The sequence below is a fragment of the Rhineura floridana genome, chromosome 9 (genome assembly GCF_030035675.1).
Source record: "Rhineura floridana isolate rRhiFlo1 chromosome 9, rRhiFlo1.hap2, whole genome shotgun sequence".
Taxonomy (NCBI): domain Eukaryota; kingdom Metazoa; phylum Chordata; class Lepidosauria; order Squamata; family Rhineuridae; genus Rhineura; species Rhineura floridana.
The window spans coordinates 98,092,097-98,115,327 of record NC_084488.1 but is presented as its reverse complement, the minus strand read 5'-3'; the positions used below and the strand labels follow the sequence as shown (position 1 = coordinate 98,115,327).

At 39.6% G+C, this 23,231-nt stretch overlaps 1 protein-coding gene across 3 annotated transcripts in view; it reads left to right on the top strand.

Moving 5' to 3' along the window:
- Positions 1 to 23,231, top strand: part of RAP1GDS1 (Rap1 GTPase-GDP dissociation stimulator 1) — a 150,801-nt gene that overhangs the window by 46,114 nt on the left and 81,456 nt on the right. For 2 of the 3 annotated variants that reach the window (XM_061582905.1, XM_061582902.1), the window contains exon 2: positions 1,333 to 1,443. In XM_061582905.1, the coding sequence (XP_061438889.1) occupies positions 1,333 to 1,443 (111 nt within the window). The remainder of the gene's footprint in view (positions 1 to 1,332; positions 1,444 to 23,231) is intronic. The other variant, XM_061582903.1, reaches the window with a different exon arrangement.

The following is a 23,231-nucleotide window of genomic DNA, read 5'->3' as shown; positions in this document are numbered from 1 at the left end:
GTCAGCTTCCCCCTCTTTAGTCTCAATGTTGCTGTTATAGAACACAGTAAGGAGGAGAATGGGGACAAAACTAAATTAGTTGGCTGTGTCTGTCATTGGCTCTGGATCCACCTACTGTTGGCCTCCTACTTTCTGCCCCACCAGTCCCAATGGCCACTAGCCAATGTAATGGACATTCTTCTCTACATTGAAAAGCCTAGTAAAGAACCCAAGAGAGAAGCTATGAGCAATGTCTTGCCAATAATCCAGTAATCTCAGAAGTAAAATGTTACCAATTTCCTTACATTTTTGCAATCTATCCACCCTGGTTATATGCTATGGCTGTAATTTCTTGGTAGATTAATGAATTTGTTTAATTAGTTGTCAGTAACCCAGAGGACATAGTTAATTGGGCACTATAAAAATGCTAAGACAAACTCCTATTAGCTCCAGCCAGCATGAGCAATGTTTAGTTACTTCAGTTTATTAAATGCATATATTGCTTCACACAACCAAAAGAAGGCCCGAAGCAACTTACAACATAATAAAATACAATACAATAGAAAACCCATTACAACAATACAGATATACTAAAAGTGCTCATCCAAAAAAATGCCACCCTGGTCTCCTACTGGGAGGAAGGGCAGGATGTCAGTCTGTCAGTCAGTCAGTCATCACCTAACAATAAAAATATCCACATACATCCAACAGAAGACTGAACATCAGAAACGTTGCCAAACCCCAGTCCATTAGTGCTGTTGAAAGCCTGTAAGAAAATTGGTATTTTCTGTGGTAACCCCCCAATTATGGAATGTTCTCTGCAGAAAAGCTCACCTGGCACATTTCAGAGCCAGGTGAAGATGTTTCTATTCTCATTGCTACCCTCTGAATGGTTCCAGTGGTCAAGGATGGTGGAAGTTGGAATCCAACAACATCTAGAGGATGCCACATTGGCTACTCTTGATCTAGGCTGAGGGAGAGTTCTGGACAATTCAAAAGCTTTGACACAATTTTGTGACATGTTGGTTGGCCTAATGAAAGTATTGCCCTAATACTATGTTTAGAATTTTTCTTCGAGCAACCTTTTACTTTTTATGTGACTTGGGAGTAGTGGTGATAGAAGTCCTGTGTGATCTGCAGCAAATGACTTCTATGGGGCTGCCCCTCTTGTTTGTTTTCACAGCAAAAGAGAGTTCTTGTTCTCTTGGCATCAGAGAATGAGAGAGATAAAATAGTGCCTTTTCTCAGAGCTGTTCTTGGCATCACCTTATCTATGTTGATTTGCACTTAACCCATAAGCTACAATTGACAGACCACAACACTGATTTTGCTTTCTCCTTCATGTTATCAAAGCAGATAATCTAAGCGACGCTTTGAAGAAGCTGAAGATAACAGCTGTTGACAGCACAGCTGATAGCTTGGAGGGGTGCTTGGACTGTCTGCTTCAAGCCCTGGCTCAAAACAGTAAGTTTTAATGTTCCCTCCTATTTCATACCATATGATTCAATCGATAAATGATTATGGCGGCAACAAGTGTATCAAATGGAATAAAAGTGTAAGTGGAACTGGTGCAATAGCTGTTTATGTTGAACAGAAATAGCAGAGGGTGAGACAGACTTTAGAAATAAAAAAACCTAAAACTCAGATATTAGCAACAACCTGATCATAGACATAGACCCATAGATAATCTTACTGTGGTTCCAGTTACCATTGAAAAAAGTACATGTTACCTTCAGTTTTTTAGATCAGTGCTTCATTTTAAGTTGAAAAGCCACCAGAATTTGGCTACTGGAATAGTTTTGTGATACAAATCCCTGTAATTCTGTATGAGAAAATGCCAGTTGTGGAGTCAGAACTAATTTTGCACATCTTGCATAAATTTCAGCTACCAGCTATATTCTGATAGCACAAATATGCAGCACTCTGTACTGTGAGGAAATCAAATGATGGGGTTCACTGAGAACTTACTATTATTCAAGATGTAGAGGGGCAGGAACAGCGGAACGTGTGGTACACAAAAATCTTGCCTTTATATTATTGGCAGCCCCATCTAGATCCTGCTTTTTTCCCAGGTAGCATGCCATCATGTGGGTTATAATGCCATCTAGCGTCCAAAGGCAAGAATGTACAGAAGTCAAGACCCAGAGTGCCCCTTCCAGCCTCACTCCAGTTCATTCTTGCCTTCGTCCGAGTCAGTTCTTACCTTCATGTAGTGATTTTGTCTGTGTGTGGAGGGGAATAAGTGGTGTGAGGAGTGTGAGAGTGTTTTGCACTGGGGGGCTGTTTTCTTTCCCCTTGGGTCTTACTAAGCCCTAGCAGAAATCCCAGTCCTTTCCACCTTCCCGCCTCCCTCCTGGTTCCCCCCTTCATGGGGCTCGCAGCTGTGGCTCAATCTATCTAATCTATAAATTTTTTAAAAGCATATTTACTATGTACAGTCGGGACTATACTGCACCCCTATACCGTGTGTGTGGGCCTGAGCCCCTAATTTACCGCATCCCTCTACAGGGTCTAAGTGTGAAATTACCACACTCCTCTCCGTGTGCGGATATCTGTGTGGGAAGTCACCACACCCCTCTGTCATGTGCGTGTGTTGAAGTGTGATATCACTGTGTTTAAGGGCCAAGTGCCTATTCACCACACCCCTCTACCTGCGTGTGTCTAAGTGTCAATTCACCACACCCTTCTACTGTATGCATGCGCCTAAGTGTGTGGCTAGGTGTGTCTAAGTGGTCAGATCACCACACCCCTCTTCTAGTGCGTGTGTTGGACTCCTGGTACTGCACCCCTCTACTGTGTGCATGTATACCATGGCAGGTCAGACGCCAACTGTAGATTCTATAGAACAACACTCGGATGCGGAGTGGATTGGCATATCCGCCACAACATCTCAAGAGATGAGGTCTAAGACACCAAAGTGCAAGCCTTCTAAGCAACATTCTAAGGCGGTTGCCATATCTAAGCACCAAATCTAAGCACCGTGCTTGTCTGGCTGCAAGGCATGTGTCCTTTCCAAGCATATTGGAAGTGTCCTCCACTAAAGACACCATGGTGTCAGAGGAGGCATCTGTTACAGGTCAACAGAAATTGACAGGCCTCTTTCACTTTCCAGCTGTATCATCAGATGAGGAGTTTAATGGGTTTCCAGTTCAGCCTTCTACTGCCATCAGCTTCCTGCCTCTATACTGCTGGTTCGCCAGTTGCTCGTTTTGCCTTCTGCTGTTATTCCCGAGGCTAGAGCTCAGTCAGCTGGCCCTGCAGCTGTCACATCACCACTTTTTTTATAGAGAAAAGAGAAATATATTTTTTGTTAAAAAAGTCCAGCCAGACGCGTTTCGGCAGTTGTCTTTTTCAATGGCCTGAAATTAAACAAATACATAATACAATATATTTTATGTCTTCTTTATAAAAATATGAAATGTTTTTTTGAAAGGTGGAAATATAATATAAAATATACATACTACTGATATGACTTTCAACAGAAATTGAATATAATGCGATAACCAAAGGAATTGCTAATATGACTTCAACAAAAATTGAATATAATGATATCCAAAGAAATCTGTAAAATATATACACATATCAAGAATAAACAGATGCAAGAATACAGAATTATCAAACAATAAAGATACATAAGAAGAAAAATATTTTTTAACAAAAAACTCACATGGCATTCACTTCTTTAAACACTGTAGTTTGATACTAGTCTTCATGAAAAAGTTAACTGAGCCAATGCTCTTTTAATACAAAATTAGGGCCCAAAAGCTGTGAGGCTTTTGTAAATTAGTGAACTTCAAAACATCTGTGTTATGTATTCTTAAAGGCATATAACACTGAGTGATACTACAAACTAAACTAATTGAAAAGAACCAAGAAAAGTGCTGGATATGTTGCACTCAACAAATACATTGCTACTTAGCAACCAAGTCAGAGGAATACATTGCTCCTTAACATAAAAAATATATATAAAATTTTTATAAAATGGGTAGCCAACTAATTTCTTCATTAAGACCATGGGGACTTAAGGTTTTTAAGGTGTGGATCCAAAATAACTCCCTCTTTAACAAAAAATTATTCAGAATTTTGCCTCTTCCTTTACCTTTTTCTATTATCCAAAATTTTAATTCTGATTCAGTATGGCCCTGGTCAATGAAATGATTGACTAAAGGGGCACTGCGTCTTATATTTCTGATACAGCTTTTATGTTCACATATCCTAATCCTGATTTTCCTAGTGGTCATACCAACATAGAAAAGGTTACATGGACATGTGATACCATAAATAACTCCTTGAGTATTGCAGTTAAAGAATTCTTTAACATAGAATGTTCTATTTTTAAGCATATTAGAAAAATGTGTATTCTTGTTGTTATTATTACATACACTACAGTGGCCACAAGGAAAATTGCCTACTGGTGGATTGGATACAAGAGAGGAGGTAGTGATCTTAGGTATCATCTGAGTATTGGAATGAACCAGAATATCCTTTAAATTTGGTGCACGTTTGAAAACAAATCTGGGTTTTTTCTTACATTTAGGTATGTTATCCAAGAGGTACCAATGTTTTAAGATGATGTTCTGTATCTTCCCATTAAAGCCATCATAGGTTAATGGTATAAGTAATCTGTTATCCTTTTTCTCTATATTTTCTTTATTATGTCTATAGTTGATTTTGGTTGGTAATAACTCTTTTCTGTCCCGGATTTTTGCTCTATATTTGGCCTTTTTCAGTAGCTTTTTAGGATAACCCCTCTTTTGTAGTTGCTGTATGAGAGAATTGGCCTGATCATCAAAATCCTTTAAATTAGTACAGTTCCTTCGAATTCTGATCATGAGGGAATAAGGTAAGTTACTCTTGATAAATTTAGGATGAAAACTGTCATATAAGAGGTATGAATTGGCATCCGTAGGTTTTGTGAAAACAGAAGTTATAAGTATGTTATTCTCTTTTTTAAGTGAGATATCCAAGAAATTTATATAGGATTCACTGTAATTAATTTCAAATTTTATAGATGGATGTTGGGAATTAATATACAAATGAAACTTTTTTAAATCTGCTTCATCACCTTTCCAGATAAAAAAAATATCGTCCAAGTATCTTTTATAAGCCGGAATATATTTGCAAAATAAATTTTTAGATGTTAGGATATACATATTTTCAAACTGTTCCATATAAAGGTTAGCTAATTCCGGGGCAAATTTGCATCCCATGGCTGTCCCAGATATCTGCCAATATAAATTTGATTGGAAACTGAAAATTTTTTTTGTCAAAGCTATTTCTGCTAGGTTACAAATAAAATTTGTTGGTGGCTGAAAGGGATCTTCTCTATTATTCAGGGTGGTTTCAATAATGTGCAGTGCCTCATTTTGAGGGATGTTGGTATAAAGTGCTATGACATCCATAGTAACCAAAAAAAGAATGATGTTCCAAATCATTGATATTGTTTAAATGGGAAAGAAAGTCTCCTGAATCCTTAATATATGATCCTATTGTTGGTATAAATGGTTTTAAAAAATAATCAACATATTCAGATAGTGGTTCTAAAATAGATCCACAGCCTGAAATAATGGGTCTGCCAGGGACTGGAAAGATTCCTTTATGGATTTTTGGAAGTAAGTAAAAAATGGGTGTTCTTTCCTGTGATTCCAATAAGAAGTCATAAGTTTTTTTAGTAATGTATCCTTCTATTAGGGCTTCTTCTAATACCTGGATAATCAACTGTTTGATTTCTTTAGTGGGATCTGATTTACATTTTGAGTAATGAACTTGTGATGACAATTGTCGATATGCCTCTGATAAATAATCTTTTTTATCCCAAACCACTATAGCTCCTCCTTTATCTGCAGGTTTGAAGATTATATCAGTATACTTTTTTAGATCATCTAAGGTCTTTCCTTCTGATGCAGTGAGATTATGCCAAATCTTTATTTTCTGTTTATCAATATTTTCTACTTCTCTTGTAACCAATTCCACAAAGGTATGGATGCGACAGTTGTTTGTATCAGGATTGAATATAGATTTAGGTTTAAAGGTCTGTTCTTTATAAGGTAAAATAGTGTCATCATTTTTAAAAAAATCTGCCAATCTTATATTTCTGAACAATTTCTGAAGTTCAGACATAGTTTTGAAATCGTTATTGGGGTATTGGGGTAGGAACAAAGGAGAGTCCTTTAGCTAAAAGCGTAGTTTCTGCATTAGACAGTAGGTGGCGAGAGAGATTTATTACCACCGGGTTTTCTGTTGTTTTTTCTTTTTGAAGTTTTCCCTTTTCTCCACATACCTCTGTCTTTTTCCATATGTGTTTTCCCTCTGTTTTATAAAAGGAAAGGGTCTTTTGAAGGATGATGTACTTGGTTGTGGACTATCAGCTGATTCAGCTGATGTTGTGTCTAGAGTTTTATCTCCCTCACTATCTGTGTATTCTCGGAATGAGACTGACTTCCTTAGTGGGTGTATATCTGCTCCTTTTTTCCAATTATAAACTCTCCCTGTTTCATAGTCTTTTAAATCTCTCTGAAACTTGTTTAGTTTAATCTCCTTAAGTTCTTTATATTTTTTCTCAAGATCCACATTTATCTGATCTATATTATTCTGAAATTTTCTTTCATCTGTATCTTTTTTTAATTGATTAAGCAATGAGTCATGCTCTGCTTCTAAGGTGGCTACCTCTTCTTTAGATGTTTCTATAATTAAAATCATTAAATCTAACGAGCATTTATTTAAAACAGCATGCCATTTATCAACAAAAGGCTCATTTTGGAGAAAAACTCCTGGTTCTTTTTGAATCCGAAGCCCCCTTGGAATACGTTGATTTTTACAGTAATCTCTGAGGGCAGCTGAGTGCATTTCCATTTTTTGCTTGAGTTGCAGTTGACTGCTGAATTTGTTACTCATCTGAAAGATGTGTTGCTGGGCTCCTTGTCGCAAGCTCAGCTGTCAGTGCAGCCGTAGGCCCGAGGTGCAAGTTTTCGAGTCCTCTCTCATACGCAACTTCACATGAGGTCCACTACTCCTCATGGCCATTCAGATGAAGGTCGACTCGTGTCACCGAATCCCTTTGATGTTGCCAGAGGCAGAGCTATGGGTGATGTGACAGATGTAATGGACCCTTCTATTCCACTGGATGAGGAAGGGGATGACTGGAGTGGAGAATCAGAGGCAGAGGAGGATACCTCTCACCGTCCTTGGATTCAGCCAGTTTCTTACCTTTGTTTCACAGGACACTAGAAACCTTGGGCCTCCAATCTGTTCTGTTGGAATCTCCACCAGTTAAGGCGCCAAGGTTCTGAGAACTCCTAGGTCTGTGATACACCCTCTTCCTGGACCCTCTTGGTAAGCTGGCAAAGGAGGAACAGGCTTGACCTCTGCATGTCAGACAGGTTCCAGCCCTGGCTAATAAATATTATTCCGTGGCCTCTGATTTTATTAATCGTTTGAAGATTACAGCTGTGGACGAGCCAATTTCAGGTTTGGTGATCAAGTCCCTTCTTCCCAAAGAAGGGGGCTCCCAGTTTAAGGATTTGTCTGGATGAAGAATGGATTTTGCCCTTCATAAGAGCCATGATATAGCTGTCTTTTCTATCAGGGCTTCTTGCGCAGCATCTATATTCACTAGAGCTTTCATGATGTGGTTGGATGACCTCCTGGATGACCCCAATCCAGATCCTGCCAAGATCACAAGGGCTATTGTGAAGCTGCACAAGTTAGCAGCTTTTGTGGCTGATGCCATTCTGGACATGACACAATTTGCAGCTTGTGCTATGTTGGCAAGTGTGGTAGTACGGAGGACTCTTTGGCTTTGTCATTGGGATGCTGATACTATGGTCAGAACCAATCTCTCCATGGCACCCTATACGGGCACTATATTATTTGGAGAAGAGGCTCTCAAATCCGCCTTAGTGGATCCTAAGGACAAGTGGAAGCCGGTCTTAGCCAAGAATAAAAAAGAGGACCGGAGGTCATTTAGAAGGCTTGCCCCATACCATTCCTTTCAACCATTTTAAGGAATGCAGACTGGGTGAAGGGGCCATGACTTTCAAACCCCCGAAGGCTCTTGATCCAAGCAGCGATTCCATGGGCGCATTCAACACCAGGGCAGGTCTGGTTCCTCTTCCGCCTCTTCAGGAAGGGGAGGCTGTCAACAGAGACATTACTGATGTCATCCCTCCTGGAGGCAGATTACTTCATTTTGCGTAACATTGGCACTGCATAACAATAAAGTAAGCTCTGTGTTTCACTGTAACCAGGACATTGTGGTTCCATCCTCCTGTTCACCTGCTTGAGAACGCCTGGCACTCTAGATAGCCACAGAGCCCTCAAGATCTACCTTTGCCGTATCCAAGACATACCGCTAACAGAATCCCTATTTGTATCTTTTCACCCGAGAACTCTGCGGAAGAAAGTGGCTAAATCCACCTTATCTTGTTGGTTGCACCCTTGCATTGCCCTGGCCTATGAGTCACTCAAGCTTCTGGTGCCTCGCAATATCATGGCGCATTCTACCAGATCTGCAGCTACCACAGCTGCGATTGCAGCAAATGCACCTCTTGCAGATATTTGCAGGGCAGCAGTATGGTCTACTCCAGACTCATTCATTAGGCACTATAAGATAGACTGCTGTGCCTCTGCTGACACTTGTTTTGGGAGGTGTGTTCTGCAACAGGTTGTTTCTCATGTTTAGGCAGCAGGTAGCCTCTCCCTACTAGGGCTGCTTTGGTACATCCCACATGATGGCATGCTAACTGGGGAAAATGGGCCGTTAGTCTCACGTGAAAGGTAGTTTTCCCAGGTATCATGCCATCACAGCCCTCCCTGATGGAGGCTGCCTGGGTGTATTGTACTGTTCATTTTTTCGTACACATTTTTAGTGTTAAGGTTACTTCAATTTCAATAAGTTTATAATGAGGTAATGAGTCAAGACCTTTAAGTATGTGTTCTGGCTCTTGCTGCTCCTTTGTTTGGGCAGTTGCCCTTTTCTTTGCTGGTCTGCCTGTTCTTTTATGACTGCTGTTCAGATGTCTCACTTCGGCCTCCTCACAAATGAACTGGAGTGGGGCTGGAAGGAGCAGCCCGGGTCTTGACTCCTGTGCATTCTTGCCTTCGGATGCTAGATGGTGCTGTAACCTATGTGATGGCATGAAACCTGGGAAAACCACTTTTCAAGTGAGACCAACGGTGCGTTCTGGGCCTATCGTAAAAACTGTGGTCATGTTTTTCAGATATTTTATTTGCTGGTTCATTATCATGAGGGATAAAAACATGTTTGTATACTTCCCACATCAAATCATAGCCAAGAAATCATGAAGGATAAAAACATGTTTGTATATTTCCCACATCAAATCATAACCAGGAATGAAAGGGCTGATTCTTTATTTTACTTATTTATTTATTTGATTTATATCCTTACCCTTCCTCCCAGCAGGAGCCCAGGATAGCAAACAAAAGCACTAAAAACACTTTAAAACATCATAAAAACAGACTTTTAAATACAAAACATCTTTAAAAACTTTTTTTTTAAAAAAAGATTCCTTCTTATCATTCTCTTTTAGCCTTCTCCAACCTAATACCTTCCAGATGGTTTGGACTTCGATTTGCTTAAGCTCTGACCATTAACCATTAATGCTGACTGGGGCTGAAAGGATCTGTAATCTGAACCATCTGGAGGGTGTCAGGCTGGGGAAGGCTGTTTGATCTTAATGCTCCATATGGTGGTCATGGTTGCTTCCTTCTTATTTTCATTTTCTTATATAATTTTTCATTCCTTCAGAATTTCTTCTTACTTTTACATCCACCTGTTTGTGGCTCACTCACAACAGAACTATTTACTAGTACTCCCTTGTTCATGTATTCCATGTCTAGAGAGGAAAAAAGGAAAAATGGAGTAGGACAATTGTTGAGTGCTGCTTGAATTTTACTGGCTGCTCAATGACAAACATCTAAAATACCCTCAATTAAGGAATGGATAATGAAAGTATATGGCAACAATGGTTCAACTAACAGAACTAGTTAAGACTAAAGAGAAGGAAGGTTGGAAAATTATTTAAGAGATTATGGTACTCTTTTATAATTTATATGAAGCAGCGGTATAACTGACAGTTTTTATGCTGCCTTGCTGCTGAGATGAGTAATGTAAGAATTCCAAATATATTGAAAAACATAACTGAAGAAAGATTAAATTTAATAAATAATAAAACAAGATGTAATACAATAGCTGCTTAGTTTTGTAATTATGATATAATATATTAAATATACTACAGTATATATTTATGTATATTATATACACACACACTTAATATCTTAATATACTGCATATGTTTTATAGGTTATATACTGTTGCGTGGGGGAGGCACGCAACAATACACTATATTTGTAGTAATAATTATAATTTCTAGGTGCTGGTCCAGCCTCAGAGGTAAATATCTCACCCATACTTGGCCATTACCAAATTTTAATCAAAGGATGATTAAAAAATTGGCTATAATTTAACTTATACCTTGTTTGAAATAAAGATATTTCACACAGTAATGTCTTATAGGAAGCTACCTTATACTGAGTCAGGCCACTGAGCCATCTAGCTCAGTATTGCCTAGGCTGTGGCTTTCCAGGGTTTCAGGCCGGAGCTTTCCCCAGCCTTACCTGAAGATGACCATGATCAAACCAGGAGCCTTTTCCATGCAAAGCATGTGCTGTGCCACTGAACCATGGCTCCTCCCCAAATATCTTTCTTGAATTCTGTATATAACTCTCCAGCTGTGCCTTAGTGCATGGTGCCGTAATGGTGGAGCCTTTCTTGTTAGATGACGCTAAAATTATTATTTATTATAGAGTTTGATCTCACATGATTTTTTTAAAAATAAAATATGCTTCTACCCCATTTGTCTGGGGAACAGTTGCTCACAAGATTTCAGACCTTGGCATATCCGTTTTGGAAGGCACTGCATTATTTGTTGTATCATTTTGTGCTTGGCCTCCTAATAAGGTTGCTAACATATTAATCCCAATTATGGAAATGTTTCCTACTAGGACCAAACTCTCATACAACCATCAGCTAATGGTTTCAGATGGTCAGCCATCAGCTGAACCATCGACCTGGAAACATACAATTGGCAAAATAACCAGTTTGTCCTATTTCCATAGGTTGTCTCATTAGATACAAGAATCTTCATTAACGCAGTATTATATTTCTTTTTAAATACACCAAACAAATTCTGAATGGAGAGTTAATTTTAAATTGTGGCACATTTACAGAGAAACACAAAATAAAGTATCCTGTTAAAAATCTTGTTTTGAAAGATGTTATTTTGTGTTTAAACAATTTCTACCCTTCCCTTCTTAATACTATAGTACCTTCCAGCAGTTAAAACCAGCCTGCCTGCCTTCTGAGGTGAGGTGGGTTGTGACCAAACCTAGGGTGGTCTTGGTGGTGGTAGACTCCTCGTGAAACACTCTCCTGTAGGTATTCAGCAAGCACTTCCTCTGTTTAGCTTTAGGATGCTAGATAAAAACACTTTTTCTCCCAAGATTTTTGTTAATTTATTCCATTGCTGTGTCTTTGTTTTACTGCTACCTTTCTTTTGTGTTATTGAAGTTGCTACTGCTTTTATTTTAGTTTTTAGTAATTGTTATCGTTTCCATTGCTAGCTGCCTTGAAGCTTTTAAAGCTTCCACCTATGCTGTAAAGGTTCCCAGTTCATTGTTGGGTCCAGTATAAAGCCTTAAACAGCTAGGAACCAGGTTACCTGAAATGCTGTCTTCTCTCATATTGACCTACCTGAAGCTTTAGATGCTCTTTAGACTACCTGATATAGGTGTCTTTGCCAACAGAGAAATTGTGGGTAATCACCAGGGAGAAGGCCTTTTTGGTAGTGGCACCCCCATTATTTATTTATTTAAAATATTTATAACCTTCCCTTCATCATAGCTATCTTGGGGTGGGGTACAATAAAAATCAATTTAAAACATACTTCCCAGGGAGGCTCATCTGGCATCACCTTTGTAGTCTTTTCAACACCAGGTGAAGTCCTTTCTGTTCACTCACGATTATATACATAATCTGGGCCTCTCAGTTTTTAAATCTATGTTTTTAATTTTAGGTGGTTTTATTTTTTGTTCTGTTTTTGTTCTATCTATTTAATTTTGATTTCATGCTTTTATGTTTTGTTTTATGTTTACATTGCGAAGGGGGTTGTAAGCCACCTAGAGAACATTGTGTTATGGGGCTGTCTGCAAATTCCAAAAGGTAATAGAACAAATAAAGAATGGTGGGATATAATTTAAAAAGCACAAATAAATAAAATAATATACATAGAAAGGTAGAGACAGTGCAGGGCAAGATTCCTCTAACTTTTACAAGAGACTAAAAGCTTTGGTCACATCCACAGCATTCATTTCAAGCACATAAAGAATCCTGGGAACTTTTGTTGAAGGTGCTGGGAATTGTAACTGCAAGGAGTAAACTACAGTTCCCAAGACTCTTTGGGGGAAGCCCTGACTGTTAAAAGTGGTATAAATGTGCTTTAAATGTATGGTGCAGATATTAAACATACATTTTTTTAAAAAGAAAACTTTTTCTGAAAAGGGAAGCACTGAATTGGACCCATCCCTGTTAAAACTCTGCTCCTTATTCTTGTCAATGTTACCGCATAGTGTTGGCATCTGAAACTGGATGCTAAAGGCAGGCGTATCTGTACAAAATTCAAGATACTGGTTTTGAGACCTGAGATAATAGGCTGTTCACTCTAATAATGAGAGAGATTCTGAGTTAGGAGGTTTATTCCAACCCTGAGTTTTTTGAGTAACTTTCATGACCGACCAGCACTTCAACATAGAGTTCTATTAATGATGACCACTTGCTAGTCTAAAAAGAAAATGTCTGGCGTTTCTAATAGTGCAAGGATCTTTATGAGTACCAAAAGTTTGCTTACACATTGTTAATCCTTTTCCTAAACCATGAAAGCAGAACAGGTTGTGATTTGTTGCACTTTCATTTGACATTTTCCTACTTGGTCTCCCTCGTGGCTCATTACCTTCCAGATTTTGTAGTGCTTTCTGTATGAAACAAAAGGCTCATAACGAGGGCGTTTCACACACATCTAGCCTCCAGGAATTTTCTAGGGAACAGCAGATGGGTGTTCTCTTTCTAATGGTAGAATTGTTGCATTACTGTGTGCTTCCTGCTGTAGGGCTGCCTGTGACAGCTGTGGGCAGGCTTCTGTCTCACTCAAACACATATTCAACTACAAATTAACTAGTGTTTGTGTTTGTGCCTAATAGGGTGAGCAGGAGAGCATGCCACAAGCAAGGTCTGAAAAATAGGATACGTTTCGGGGGGGAATTAAAGAACTTAGGGTCTTTAGTGCTAAATTGTATAGTTATTAAAATGGTAAGCTCTGTTTATTATGTTATATTTAATATCCCTTGGTTTTGATCCTGAAGAACCCCCACAGAGGTTAAAAATAGCCAAACATTTTTTTAAAAAAAGGTAGTGAACCAATATACAAAAATAAAATGGCATACAACATGGTGTTTTTTTAAAAAAAGCAGCAGTGGGGGGGGGAGACCAGCCAATAATCCTGCAGCATCAGCATCAGAATCCTTTTTTAAACAACTAAGTCTTTGCTGATTAACAAGTGACGACTGAGCCAGGCAGGCCTCCTGAACATCTCCTTATCCATTTCCTCCACAGCAAGCATAATCTAATACTCCTCCATCATGTTCCCCTTTAAAAAATATACTGCCTTCAAGTCGATCCCGACTTATGGTGACCCTGTGAATAGGGTTTTCATGGTAAGCGGTATTGAGAGGGGGATTACTATTGCTTCCCTCTGAGGCTGAGAGGCAGTGATTGGCCCAAGGTCACCCAGTGAGCTTCATTGCTCTGTGGGGATTTGAACCCTGGTCTCCCAGGTCGTAGTCCAACATCTTAACCCTTTACTCGCCTTTTTTCTCTGAGGCTCCAAAGCCCCAGAGGCTTTTAGTAATAGCACATAAACACCTATACAGTGTGTGTCTCCAAACATCTTTGCCACCCTGGGCTCCTGCTGGGAGGAAGGGTGGGATATAAATTGAATACTAATACTAATAATAATCTTTAGTATGTGTATTTTGCCCTATGGTGCTTTTACTCTTCTGAATTTTTATCATCTGCCCCTGCATTCTCAGTGCCTAGCCTTACCCTTCCCTCATATGAACAATCATAAATGTTATGCAATTAAATAATTTCAAGAAAAATACCAACTACCAAGTTCTTGTCAATTTCCTCTGTGCTGATTGGCCAGAACACTGGAAGATGGGAGCAGATTTTCTTTATGAGGAAAGGGTGCAGCATTTGGGGCTCTTTAGTTTAAAGAAAAAGTGAGAAAGAAGGGACATGATAGACGTATTTAAAATTATGCATAGCACGGAAAAAGTGGATAGAGAAGTTTTTCTCCCTCTATCATAACGCTATAACTCGTGGACATCCAATGAAGCTGAATGTTGGAAGATTAAGGACAGATAAAAAAAGTACTCACATAGCACAGAGTTATTATTTATTTGATTTATATCTTGCTCTTCCTCCCAGTAGGAGGCCAGTTAAACTATAGAACTCACTCCCACAGGAAGCAATGATGGCCACCAACTTTGATGGCTTTAGAAGAGAATTAGACAAATTCATGGAGGATAAGGCTATCAGTGGCTAGTGGCCATTATGGCCATGTCCTGCCTCCATAGGCAGAGGCAGCATGCTTTTGAATTTCAGGTGCTGGAAACCACAGGAGGGGAGGGTGCTCTTGCACTCACATCTTGCTTGTGGGCTTCCACAGGCATCTGGCTGGCCACTGTGAGAGCAGGATGCTAGACTAGATGGGCCACTGGCCTGATCCAGCAGGCTCTTCTTATGTTCAAACTTTTTACTGAGTGATGGAATAGAATACTGTCACTGTTGATTTCCTATAATAACCTACCTTCCTGCAAAACAACAGAGCACGTAAATATCATTAAAATTATTATAATTTTAATGTAGAGCTTCCTGTACCATAAGACTGACTAGTTTTAAAAAAAATTAAAGCCTGGGTAAATAAATACATTTTAAGTTGGTGCTGAAATGAATACAAATTTGGTGCCAACCATACCTCATAGTCATGTTGGATTCCAACTCCTATCAGCCCCGGCCAGCTTGACCAGTGGTCAGGGATGATGGCAGTTGTTGCCACCCTTGGGTTAGAGTGTTGGACTATAACCAGGAAGACTCAAGTTCAGATCTCCGTTCACTGAGGGATCTTGGGCTAGTCAGTTTTCTCTCAGCTTAATCTACCTCACAGGATTCTTGTGAAGATAAAATGGGAGTTTGTGGAGAGCTGTGTATCCTGCCTTAAGCCTCTAGAAGTGACAATGTGAAGAAGGGCTGGTAATAAATAATATAGCTATAAATATATTCAGAACAATCCTTGGAAGCGATGAAGATTCAGCTTGTTTTTAATGTAGCATCCTCATTGGATGATGATGACTATCATATAACACTCTGCTCAAGGATCTGCACTGGTTGCCAATTTGTTACTGGACCAAGTTCAAGGTGTTTAGTATATGAAGCCTTTAACAGCTTGGAGCCAGTTTTACTGGTGGACCACCTTACCCCATATGTGCCCACTTGAGCACTTCGATCTGCAGAATAGGCACTGTTACAGGTGCCACATAGTATTCATTCTGTACTTGGATGGAATTGTTCTTTTAGAGTGGCAGACACATAGGTGTTGATGTGTGTTAATCTTTTTAGTCTGTTGCTGTTTTAATTGTTTTAAAAATGTTTTAATTACTTGTTTTTAATTATTTTATTGATAATTTTAAGGCTTTTTGTAAACCTCTTAGGGTTTTTTACAATCAAGCAATATATTTTAAATAAATTATTATTATTATTATTATTATTTTCCACCTTTCTTCCAAGAAGCTCAAGGTGGTGTACATGCTTCTCCTCCTATCTATTTTGTTCTCACAACAACCCTGTGAGGTAGGTTAGGCTGAGAGACAGTGACTGGCCCAAGATCACCAAGTTAGTTTCATAGATAAGTTGGGATTTGAACTCTGGTCTCACAGGTCCTTGTCCAATACTCAAACCACTGTGCCATTCAGTGTCAGTGCATGTATATTAGCCTTGATCTGAGGGGATCCACAGCATGTCACAATTATATGTCCTGACATCCAATAAAGAGCAGTGGAAGAGCAATTTACACTTTTGTTTTCAGTACCATTTTCTTATTTCACTTTTAATCGCTATATGGTGAGGGGACCGACCACCCTTGAGTTTCAGACTCTGAACTCTTTTTATATTGTGAGAATGGGTTGTGGTAGGGGAAGTGATTGGCAGATTGTTTTGTTTTGTTTTTAGAATGAATTTTGATTTAGAAAGAAAATCAGAGAAAGTACTCATTTGATAAGTGGTGTTGCTCTTCCTTTCATCCCCTCCCCTCCCTATATAAACTCTTCTGGAGTCTGGAGTTTTACATAGTATTAAGGAGTTTATGTTGTAATGAAATGAGATGCAGTATTTATTTATCCGTAAAACGACTCTTTCATCCAGCTCTTGGCCGATATTCATTATACCTCAAGACTTGGAGCCTGCTTTTCTTTTCTTTTTGTTGTTGTTGCCAATGTTTCATATAAAACTTTGAGATTGCCTATTGGGAAAGGAATGGTACATTAGTGCAAGATATAATACTACTCTACCTAATTTGTACCCACTAAATCATCATGGCCTATCTGAATTCTTTTTTTCATGAGCTTGCTCAGTTTTATGATACTGAATGGCATTAACTTCATGCTTAATAATAAATCTAAATTCAGTCCAGTGGGGAACTTAGTACAAAGTGATAGTTATGCATGTGGTTAAATATTGTTGTTTGAATACAGTGTGTTAAATAACGAACATGTGCATGGTCTAAAGAGGGCTCTGCATGTTTTATGCGTTGCTCGCTTCTAAGTTGGGGGATGCTTCCTACTTCTAGTATTCACACATATATGAGGTCCCCCTCTGAACTGGATTACAGCTGAGGTACTGGTCGGAGGTTAGTTTTTGTACCCAGAATGAGAGGGGACTGGTCTTGACTCTGTGAATACTCTTGTTCCACCCTCAGTCCCCCCAGGTACAAAGTAACACCATTTCAGGGAAATCCCAGGGACAGATGAACTAGGTACTGCAGTGAATCAGATGCTAATTTCTTCCTGCAGTGTCAGCATCTATTGAAATAATCACATACATTTGAAGCACTTGGTTTCCCCCAAAGAATAGTGGGAACTGTAGTGTGTTAAGATTGCTGGGAATTGTAGCTCTGTGAGGGGTAAACTGCAGTTCCTAGGATTCTTGAGGTGACGCTATATGCTTTAAAGGTATGCTATGGATGTGACCTAGATAACTATGCAACCTTCCTAAATAGTTCAAAGTAACTTATAGCTGGAAAGTAGAAAAGCAAGGATTTAGAAATAATGCAGAGTCAAATTTGAAATCTCCTCAATTAATGGCTTGAAATACGACCTCTTTAAATGATTTCTCTATTAATGTAATGTATAAATTTGATGCGGTGTTTTGTAACACAGCCACCCAATGTTAAGTATTTTTACCTGAACAGCTTGTCTTCTGATAAGGAATATGTATATGTATATTGAGAATATAGTGCAGCTGTGAGAAGATTAAATATTTGGAAATGGTTGGCTAAGAAGGGTACATATTTTTCTATATGCCATTGAGGGATGGCAGTGCAGTATTTCCCACCTAATTGCAGTAGACCCCTGTGTATTGAAAATTGGTTTTGATCCCAGCCACATTTTTGTGGTCTAATAAAGTTTGAGAATGCATGATAAAATTCAGATCTCATTCAAGAAAAAAAACACCTTCTCTCACAAAATGGGTGTCTGGAAAACTGACAGGAGATTGGGAGCATCTAGCTCAAGATAGTGTATTTTAATTAGTTGGTGGAGCTAGAGGGCTTGGAGCATAAGAGAACACATATCCAGTGGGATTCACAAACCTGGTAGAACAGTGGGAATTGGTGAAATATGGTTATCTCTGCATAAAATCCATAGAAAGGCAAGGGTGGATTAGAAGAGGTATTGCTCTATATGTCAAGGAGGGCATAGATGCCAGTAAAGAAGGAAGTTTAATAATCTTTTCCACAATATCACTGTTTGTGGAGATATTAGGCCAAAAATTTAGTACAGGGAACATACTGTCCCCACCCCCACTAGTACAGCATTACTATACTAGGAAATGCTAGTATGTATGAAATGTAATTTAATACAGGCAACACCTGCATCAAAACTCTGATGGTGATCTGGAGATGGAGAACGGAATTACAGAGCCAACTGAAGGAGAATATGTTGCATTAATGGGTGACTTCATCTAACCTTGTGTTGAGTGGGGAAATGTTTACATTGCTATAGAGGAACATTTCTTGGTTAGATCAATTTCTGTGCCTTATATAGAGAGCCTACTAGAAGGAGGTGACCATTGATTTCATCCTGAGCAGTACACAGGATCAGATGGAAGTGTTGAGCCACTTGGGAAGAATTATCACAGTGCTATCAAATTCAGTGAATAAGTGGAAAGTTGCCCAGAAAGTCCAACAGTCACATTTTAATTTAAAGAGAGGGGGGCAAGATTGTCATATACCAAAACTGGCGCTTTCTCTGTGGTGTCTTCCACTTTGTGGTATTCTCCCAAGGGGAGCCTTCCAGTTCTGTGACCTTTGACAGATAGAGTATGTTTGATTTTGCTAGGCTTTTTCTTTCTTTTTGTCTCTGGCTTTACTGTATATAATTGTTGCTTTAAAAAAAGAGTGTTTTGCTTTATTCTTAATCTGTTGTAAACTGCAATCCTATACCTACGTACCTAGAGTAAACCCCACTGAATTTGATGGAATTTACTTATAGGTCTGCACTGTTAATAGTCTAAAGGTAACATATAAATGGTTCTTACAAGCAACTTATGTTTCCGGACAGTTTTGCACTTGTGCTTCTTGATGTTCTTTATAGGCTGGAGGGATTCAAAAGGCAAAAGGTGGATAGATACCTTATCACATTGTCTTGACTGTATACTTCTGTAATTTTTATGCTACGTCACAGAACGTCTTTTTCTACACAGGCCCCTTCCCCAGCTGCTAAAAGAGCAAGATTATTGTGTTGCATGTGGCTGATCATAACATATTTATACATTCACCCTCTTCTCCTTTGATAAATGCTTGTGGGAGGGACATTATGAAGCCAAGATAATTTTCTGTGGTATTTCCTATAGATTTGGAACACCTTTGCAATTATGGGTGTGTGTGTGAATATGTGTTTTAAGGAACTCTTTCATCTGCATAGGACTCTGTACTCCTTTTTGTAAGTTTGTCAAGTTTCAAATCAGCCTTTGTATGCGTGGACGGCAAAGGGCTCTCATCATTACGAAGAATCCAATCACTCAAGGGTTCATAAAAGAGGACAGTCCAAAGAGGTTTTGCTCTTGAACTTTGAGCAGCAGTTCCCGAATCCTGGTGTTTGGGGTTCACAAGTTTTGTCACCTAAATTGCAGGCACACGGGTAAAATTCAGCACACGATGTTGTTCAGCAGATCAGATTGTATTATGTTGATGAGCCCCTGTGGACTAGCAGTCTGAGTCAACATTTACAAGTAGTGGCTAAAAGGCAGAAATGCCCATAATTATTCCAGATTTCTCTCCTTGACTGCCCCATCAGATTTGACAGGAAGAATGTTGCACTCTCCTGCCTTCTCCACTTCTGCACTAGAAATGTGCAGCCAGTTGCTGCAGTGCTGAGATATGGTAAGGATTAGGCTACTGCACTCAGTATGAACTTAATAAAAACATAGCATTGAGAATTCTTGGGAAAAGGAGCTTCAAAGTTGTCAGTTACAAAACGGATGCTGCGTTAGCAGGAGCAGCAACAATAGTAATCTACAACAAAGGGTTGCTAGACAGGTCTTTGTTGCCTGTCAAAATGGAAATAGAAAAAGGTCACTCAACATGAGTTAAAGCATGTTGAATATTTTTCCTGCACAGAATATTTGTTAGCTTTTGTGCCTCTTTTGCAAGCACTCTGGCTGGAGTCTTAGCCTCCAGCGCTTATCAGTCATCTGTCAGCAGATAGATGTCTGCACAGAAAAGCATCCTGACTATTTTCAGACTCTTGCTAGAACCCTTCCGGGGAAGAGCTGTGAGCTCAGTGGTAGACCATTTGCTTTGCATGCAAAATATCCCAGGTTTAATTCCCAGTATCTCCAGGTAGGGCTAGGATGGCCCCCTGCCTGAAATCCTGCAAAGCTGCTAGTGGATGGAACAGTGGTCTGACACAGTTGGTATAAGGCAGCTTCCTAAGTTATCTCCATTAGATAGGTGCCCATGCCATACTGTGATATTCCCAGTTGTTAAATATAAATAGCCAGTTCTATGCATTCATATACCACTTCTTAAAGGGTTAAAATGCTGCATGTATATCTCCTTATAGCAACTCTAAGGCAGGGTAATTTTTTATCTCCTGTATTGCTGATTGGGGTGTGTGGGGGAAATTGAGGCTGAGAAATTGTGGCTTGCCTAAGGCCACCCATTGAATTTGTGGTTATGAAATTACAGCTGAGGGCTTCACCCAGCTCATAAGACTTAGCTGCTCTGCTACACCACCTCTCACTAGCTCATTTGCAACAAAGGATGCATCAGAGTCCAACTGGAGCCCTTTACAATGTTAGTAAGAGAAAGCAAGGCAGTTTTCAACAAACTGATGGCCTGTACTACAACTCCCATCAGACCCAGACAGTTGTAGTCCAAAACATCTGGAGGGCACCAGGTTGGGTAACACTGCAGTAAGGAAAGGGAACCTGTCTTTCCAATTCCTCTTCATTGTTACTTATGATTCCTTTCTCTTGCTATCTCTGTACCTTGTGAAGCAGCCACTGTGCCCCAGAGGGTTTAATTTATAAAGTGGAGCTCCTTTGTCAGTTCATATTCTTCCCCACCCCTTCCAGGCCCTACCAATAAAATTTCACCAGTGTGTTTAATTTTTTTTTTAACTTTTGAAAACCCATTCCTTATGACTTCAGACCTCTGTTGTGACATAACCTTGGTCCGTGTGTTTTTCAAATCTATAAGTGCAAAATAAGGAGGAATCTTTTTTAAATATTTTAACAGTTAAAGACAATTTAAGTGCCTGAGGGCACTGTCTCTAAAACACAGCTGGAGCTGTTGTGGTTCTCTTTCCTCTTATTCTCCTCCACACCCTACCTCACCCCAAATTTTTCCATTTCCAGTTGTGGCTTGTATGAAGGGTCTACAGCAGTTGTTTCTGCTATGAGAATACTCCATTCCTTGACGCTCTGCATTCAGTCATTATCCCTGCTGTGTGATTACCATTGGACCTATTGGGCCTATCCCCTCCTGTATGTGGCCATTTCTAAAGGTCCCAACATGCTAGTGACTGAACAGCATGGAGCCTGCTATACTCAAGGAGGTTTCCTGCGCGATTTAGAACCCTGGAAGATCTGGGTTCCAAATCAACCAGGAAACCTATTCAAGTAAGGCAGGCTTCTTTCTGTGGAGGTTCAGTCACCAACATGGAGTGGGATGGGCAGTTGTAGAAATGGTGATGTGCAGGAGATGGTGGGGCCAATGGGCTCATCCTTGATCTTCCCTGGAAAGGTAATCTCATAATGGGAGAGAATGACTGAACAGGGCTTTTGTATAGATACTTTCTAGCTACTGCCTTTGAGGCTTATAATTTACACAGGCATTTACATTTTCCAAGAATACAAAACTTTTTAGCATAGAGGGCCATTTTCATTTTAGAGTATAGATCAAATCTTATCCTTGAGGGGGAAAAGGAGGGGATTTCAGACTCCACCCAAAGACTTTTCTTTGCATGGCTTGATCTGTTCGCTTGTTTTTATGTTATACATGGAAGTGTAGAAAATTGCTGAATATCTGTTAATGTTTGTTATGGAGGTAGGGTAACAACTTCCTTTAGAGCAAGAGTAGCCAATGTGGACCCCTTGAGATCTAGTGGACCTCAAATCTCATCATTCCTGGTTATTGGCCATAGTGGCTAGGAGTGATGAGAATTGTAGTCCACAACATCTGGAGGGCATCACATTGTCTCTATCTGCTGTAGAGCACTGTTCTTCAACCTTGGGTCCCCAGATGTTGTTGGATTAAACCTCCCATCACTCTTGGCCATTAGCTAACCTGGTTGGGGCTGATGGGAGCTATAATTCAACAACAACTGGGGGCCCCAGGGTTGAAGAACACCGCTTTAGCATATGGGGAAAATGTTAAAGCTCCAGGGCCATTTGTTTTTTTAAACTGTGTCTGTATTTGTCTTAGGCCCACAGTTACATTTTTTAGAGGTATACCAAGGGTATACAGATCAACAAGATAGTGTGAGATCTGATCATGGATATTCCCAGTTTTGTTTTTTTGTGGGGTTTTTTTTAAAGAGAAAATGTAGCTCTTGGTATTGCAGTTGGGATCTGGTCTATGACACTGGAATAGAAGTTGCTCCTTTCTGCTCAGGCAATTTTCCCAATCCAAATTGCTCCCACAGCTGCTTTTTTACCCTTTTTAAAACATGCAGAAATTCAACCACAGAGTTAAGGATCTAGGGCAGCCTTTCCCAACCAGTGTGCCTCCAGATGTTGTTGGACCATAATTCCCATCTTTCCTGACCATTGGCAATGCTGGCTGAGGCTGATGGAAGTTGTGGTCCAACAACATCTGGAGGCACACTGGTTGGGAAAGGCTGATCTAGGGGAGCGAACATGGCTCAGTGATAGTGCACATGCTTTGCGAGAAGATGATCCTAGGTTCAATCCCTGACAGCTGTTAAAAGGGCCAGGTACCAGGTGACAAGAAAGATCTCTGCTTGTGTCTTAGTGAGCTGTTGACAGTCAGAATAGACAATATTGGGCTAGATAATAATAATCTGATGTGTTATAAAGCAGCTTTCTGTGTGTAATGTGTAAAATGGCCCACATAGGTCACTTAAACAAATCTGGGATGGTTATCTCAGGATAACCAATCATAGAAACTTACTTCAAAGATTACAAGTGCAAGCAAATTCCACTTATGTATAATAAGTGGCACTGTTTATCTACTCAAGCTATCTTGAGGCATTTTAGTACCCTATGCTACTAAAATATAGCATCTACTCTGTTCCCCTCTCCCTGAACTGGATCTTGCTATTTTAACCAGTTCAGCTATGGCCTTGCTGACTTGTGATGGGGCCAACTGGGGCTTCCATAG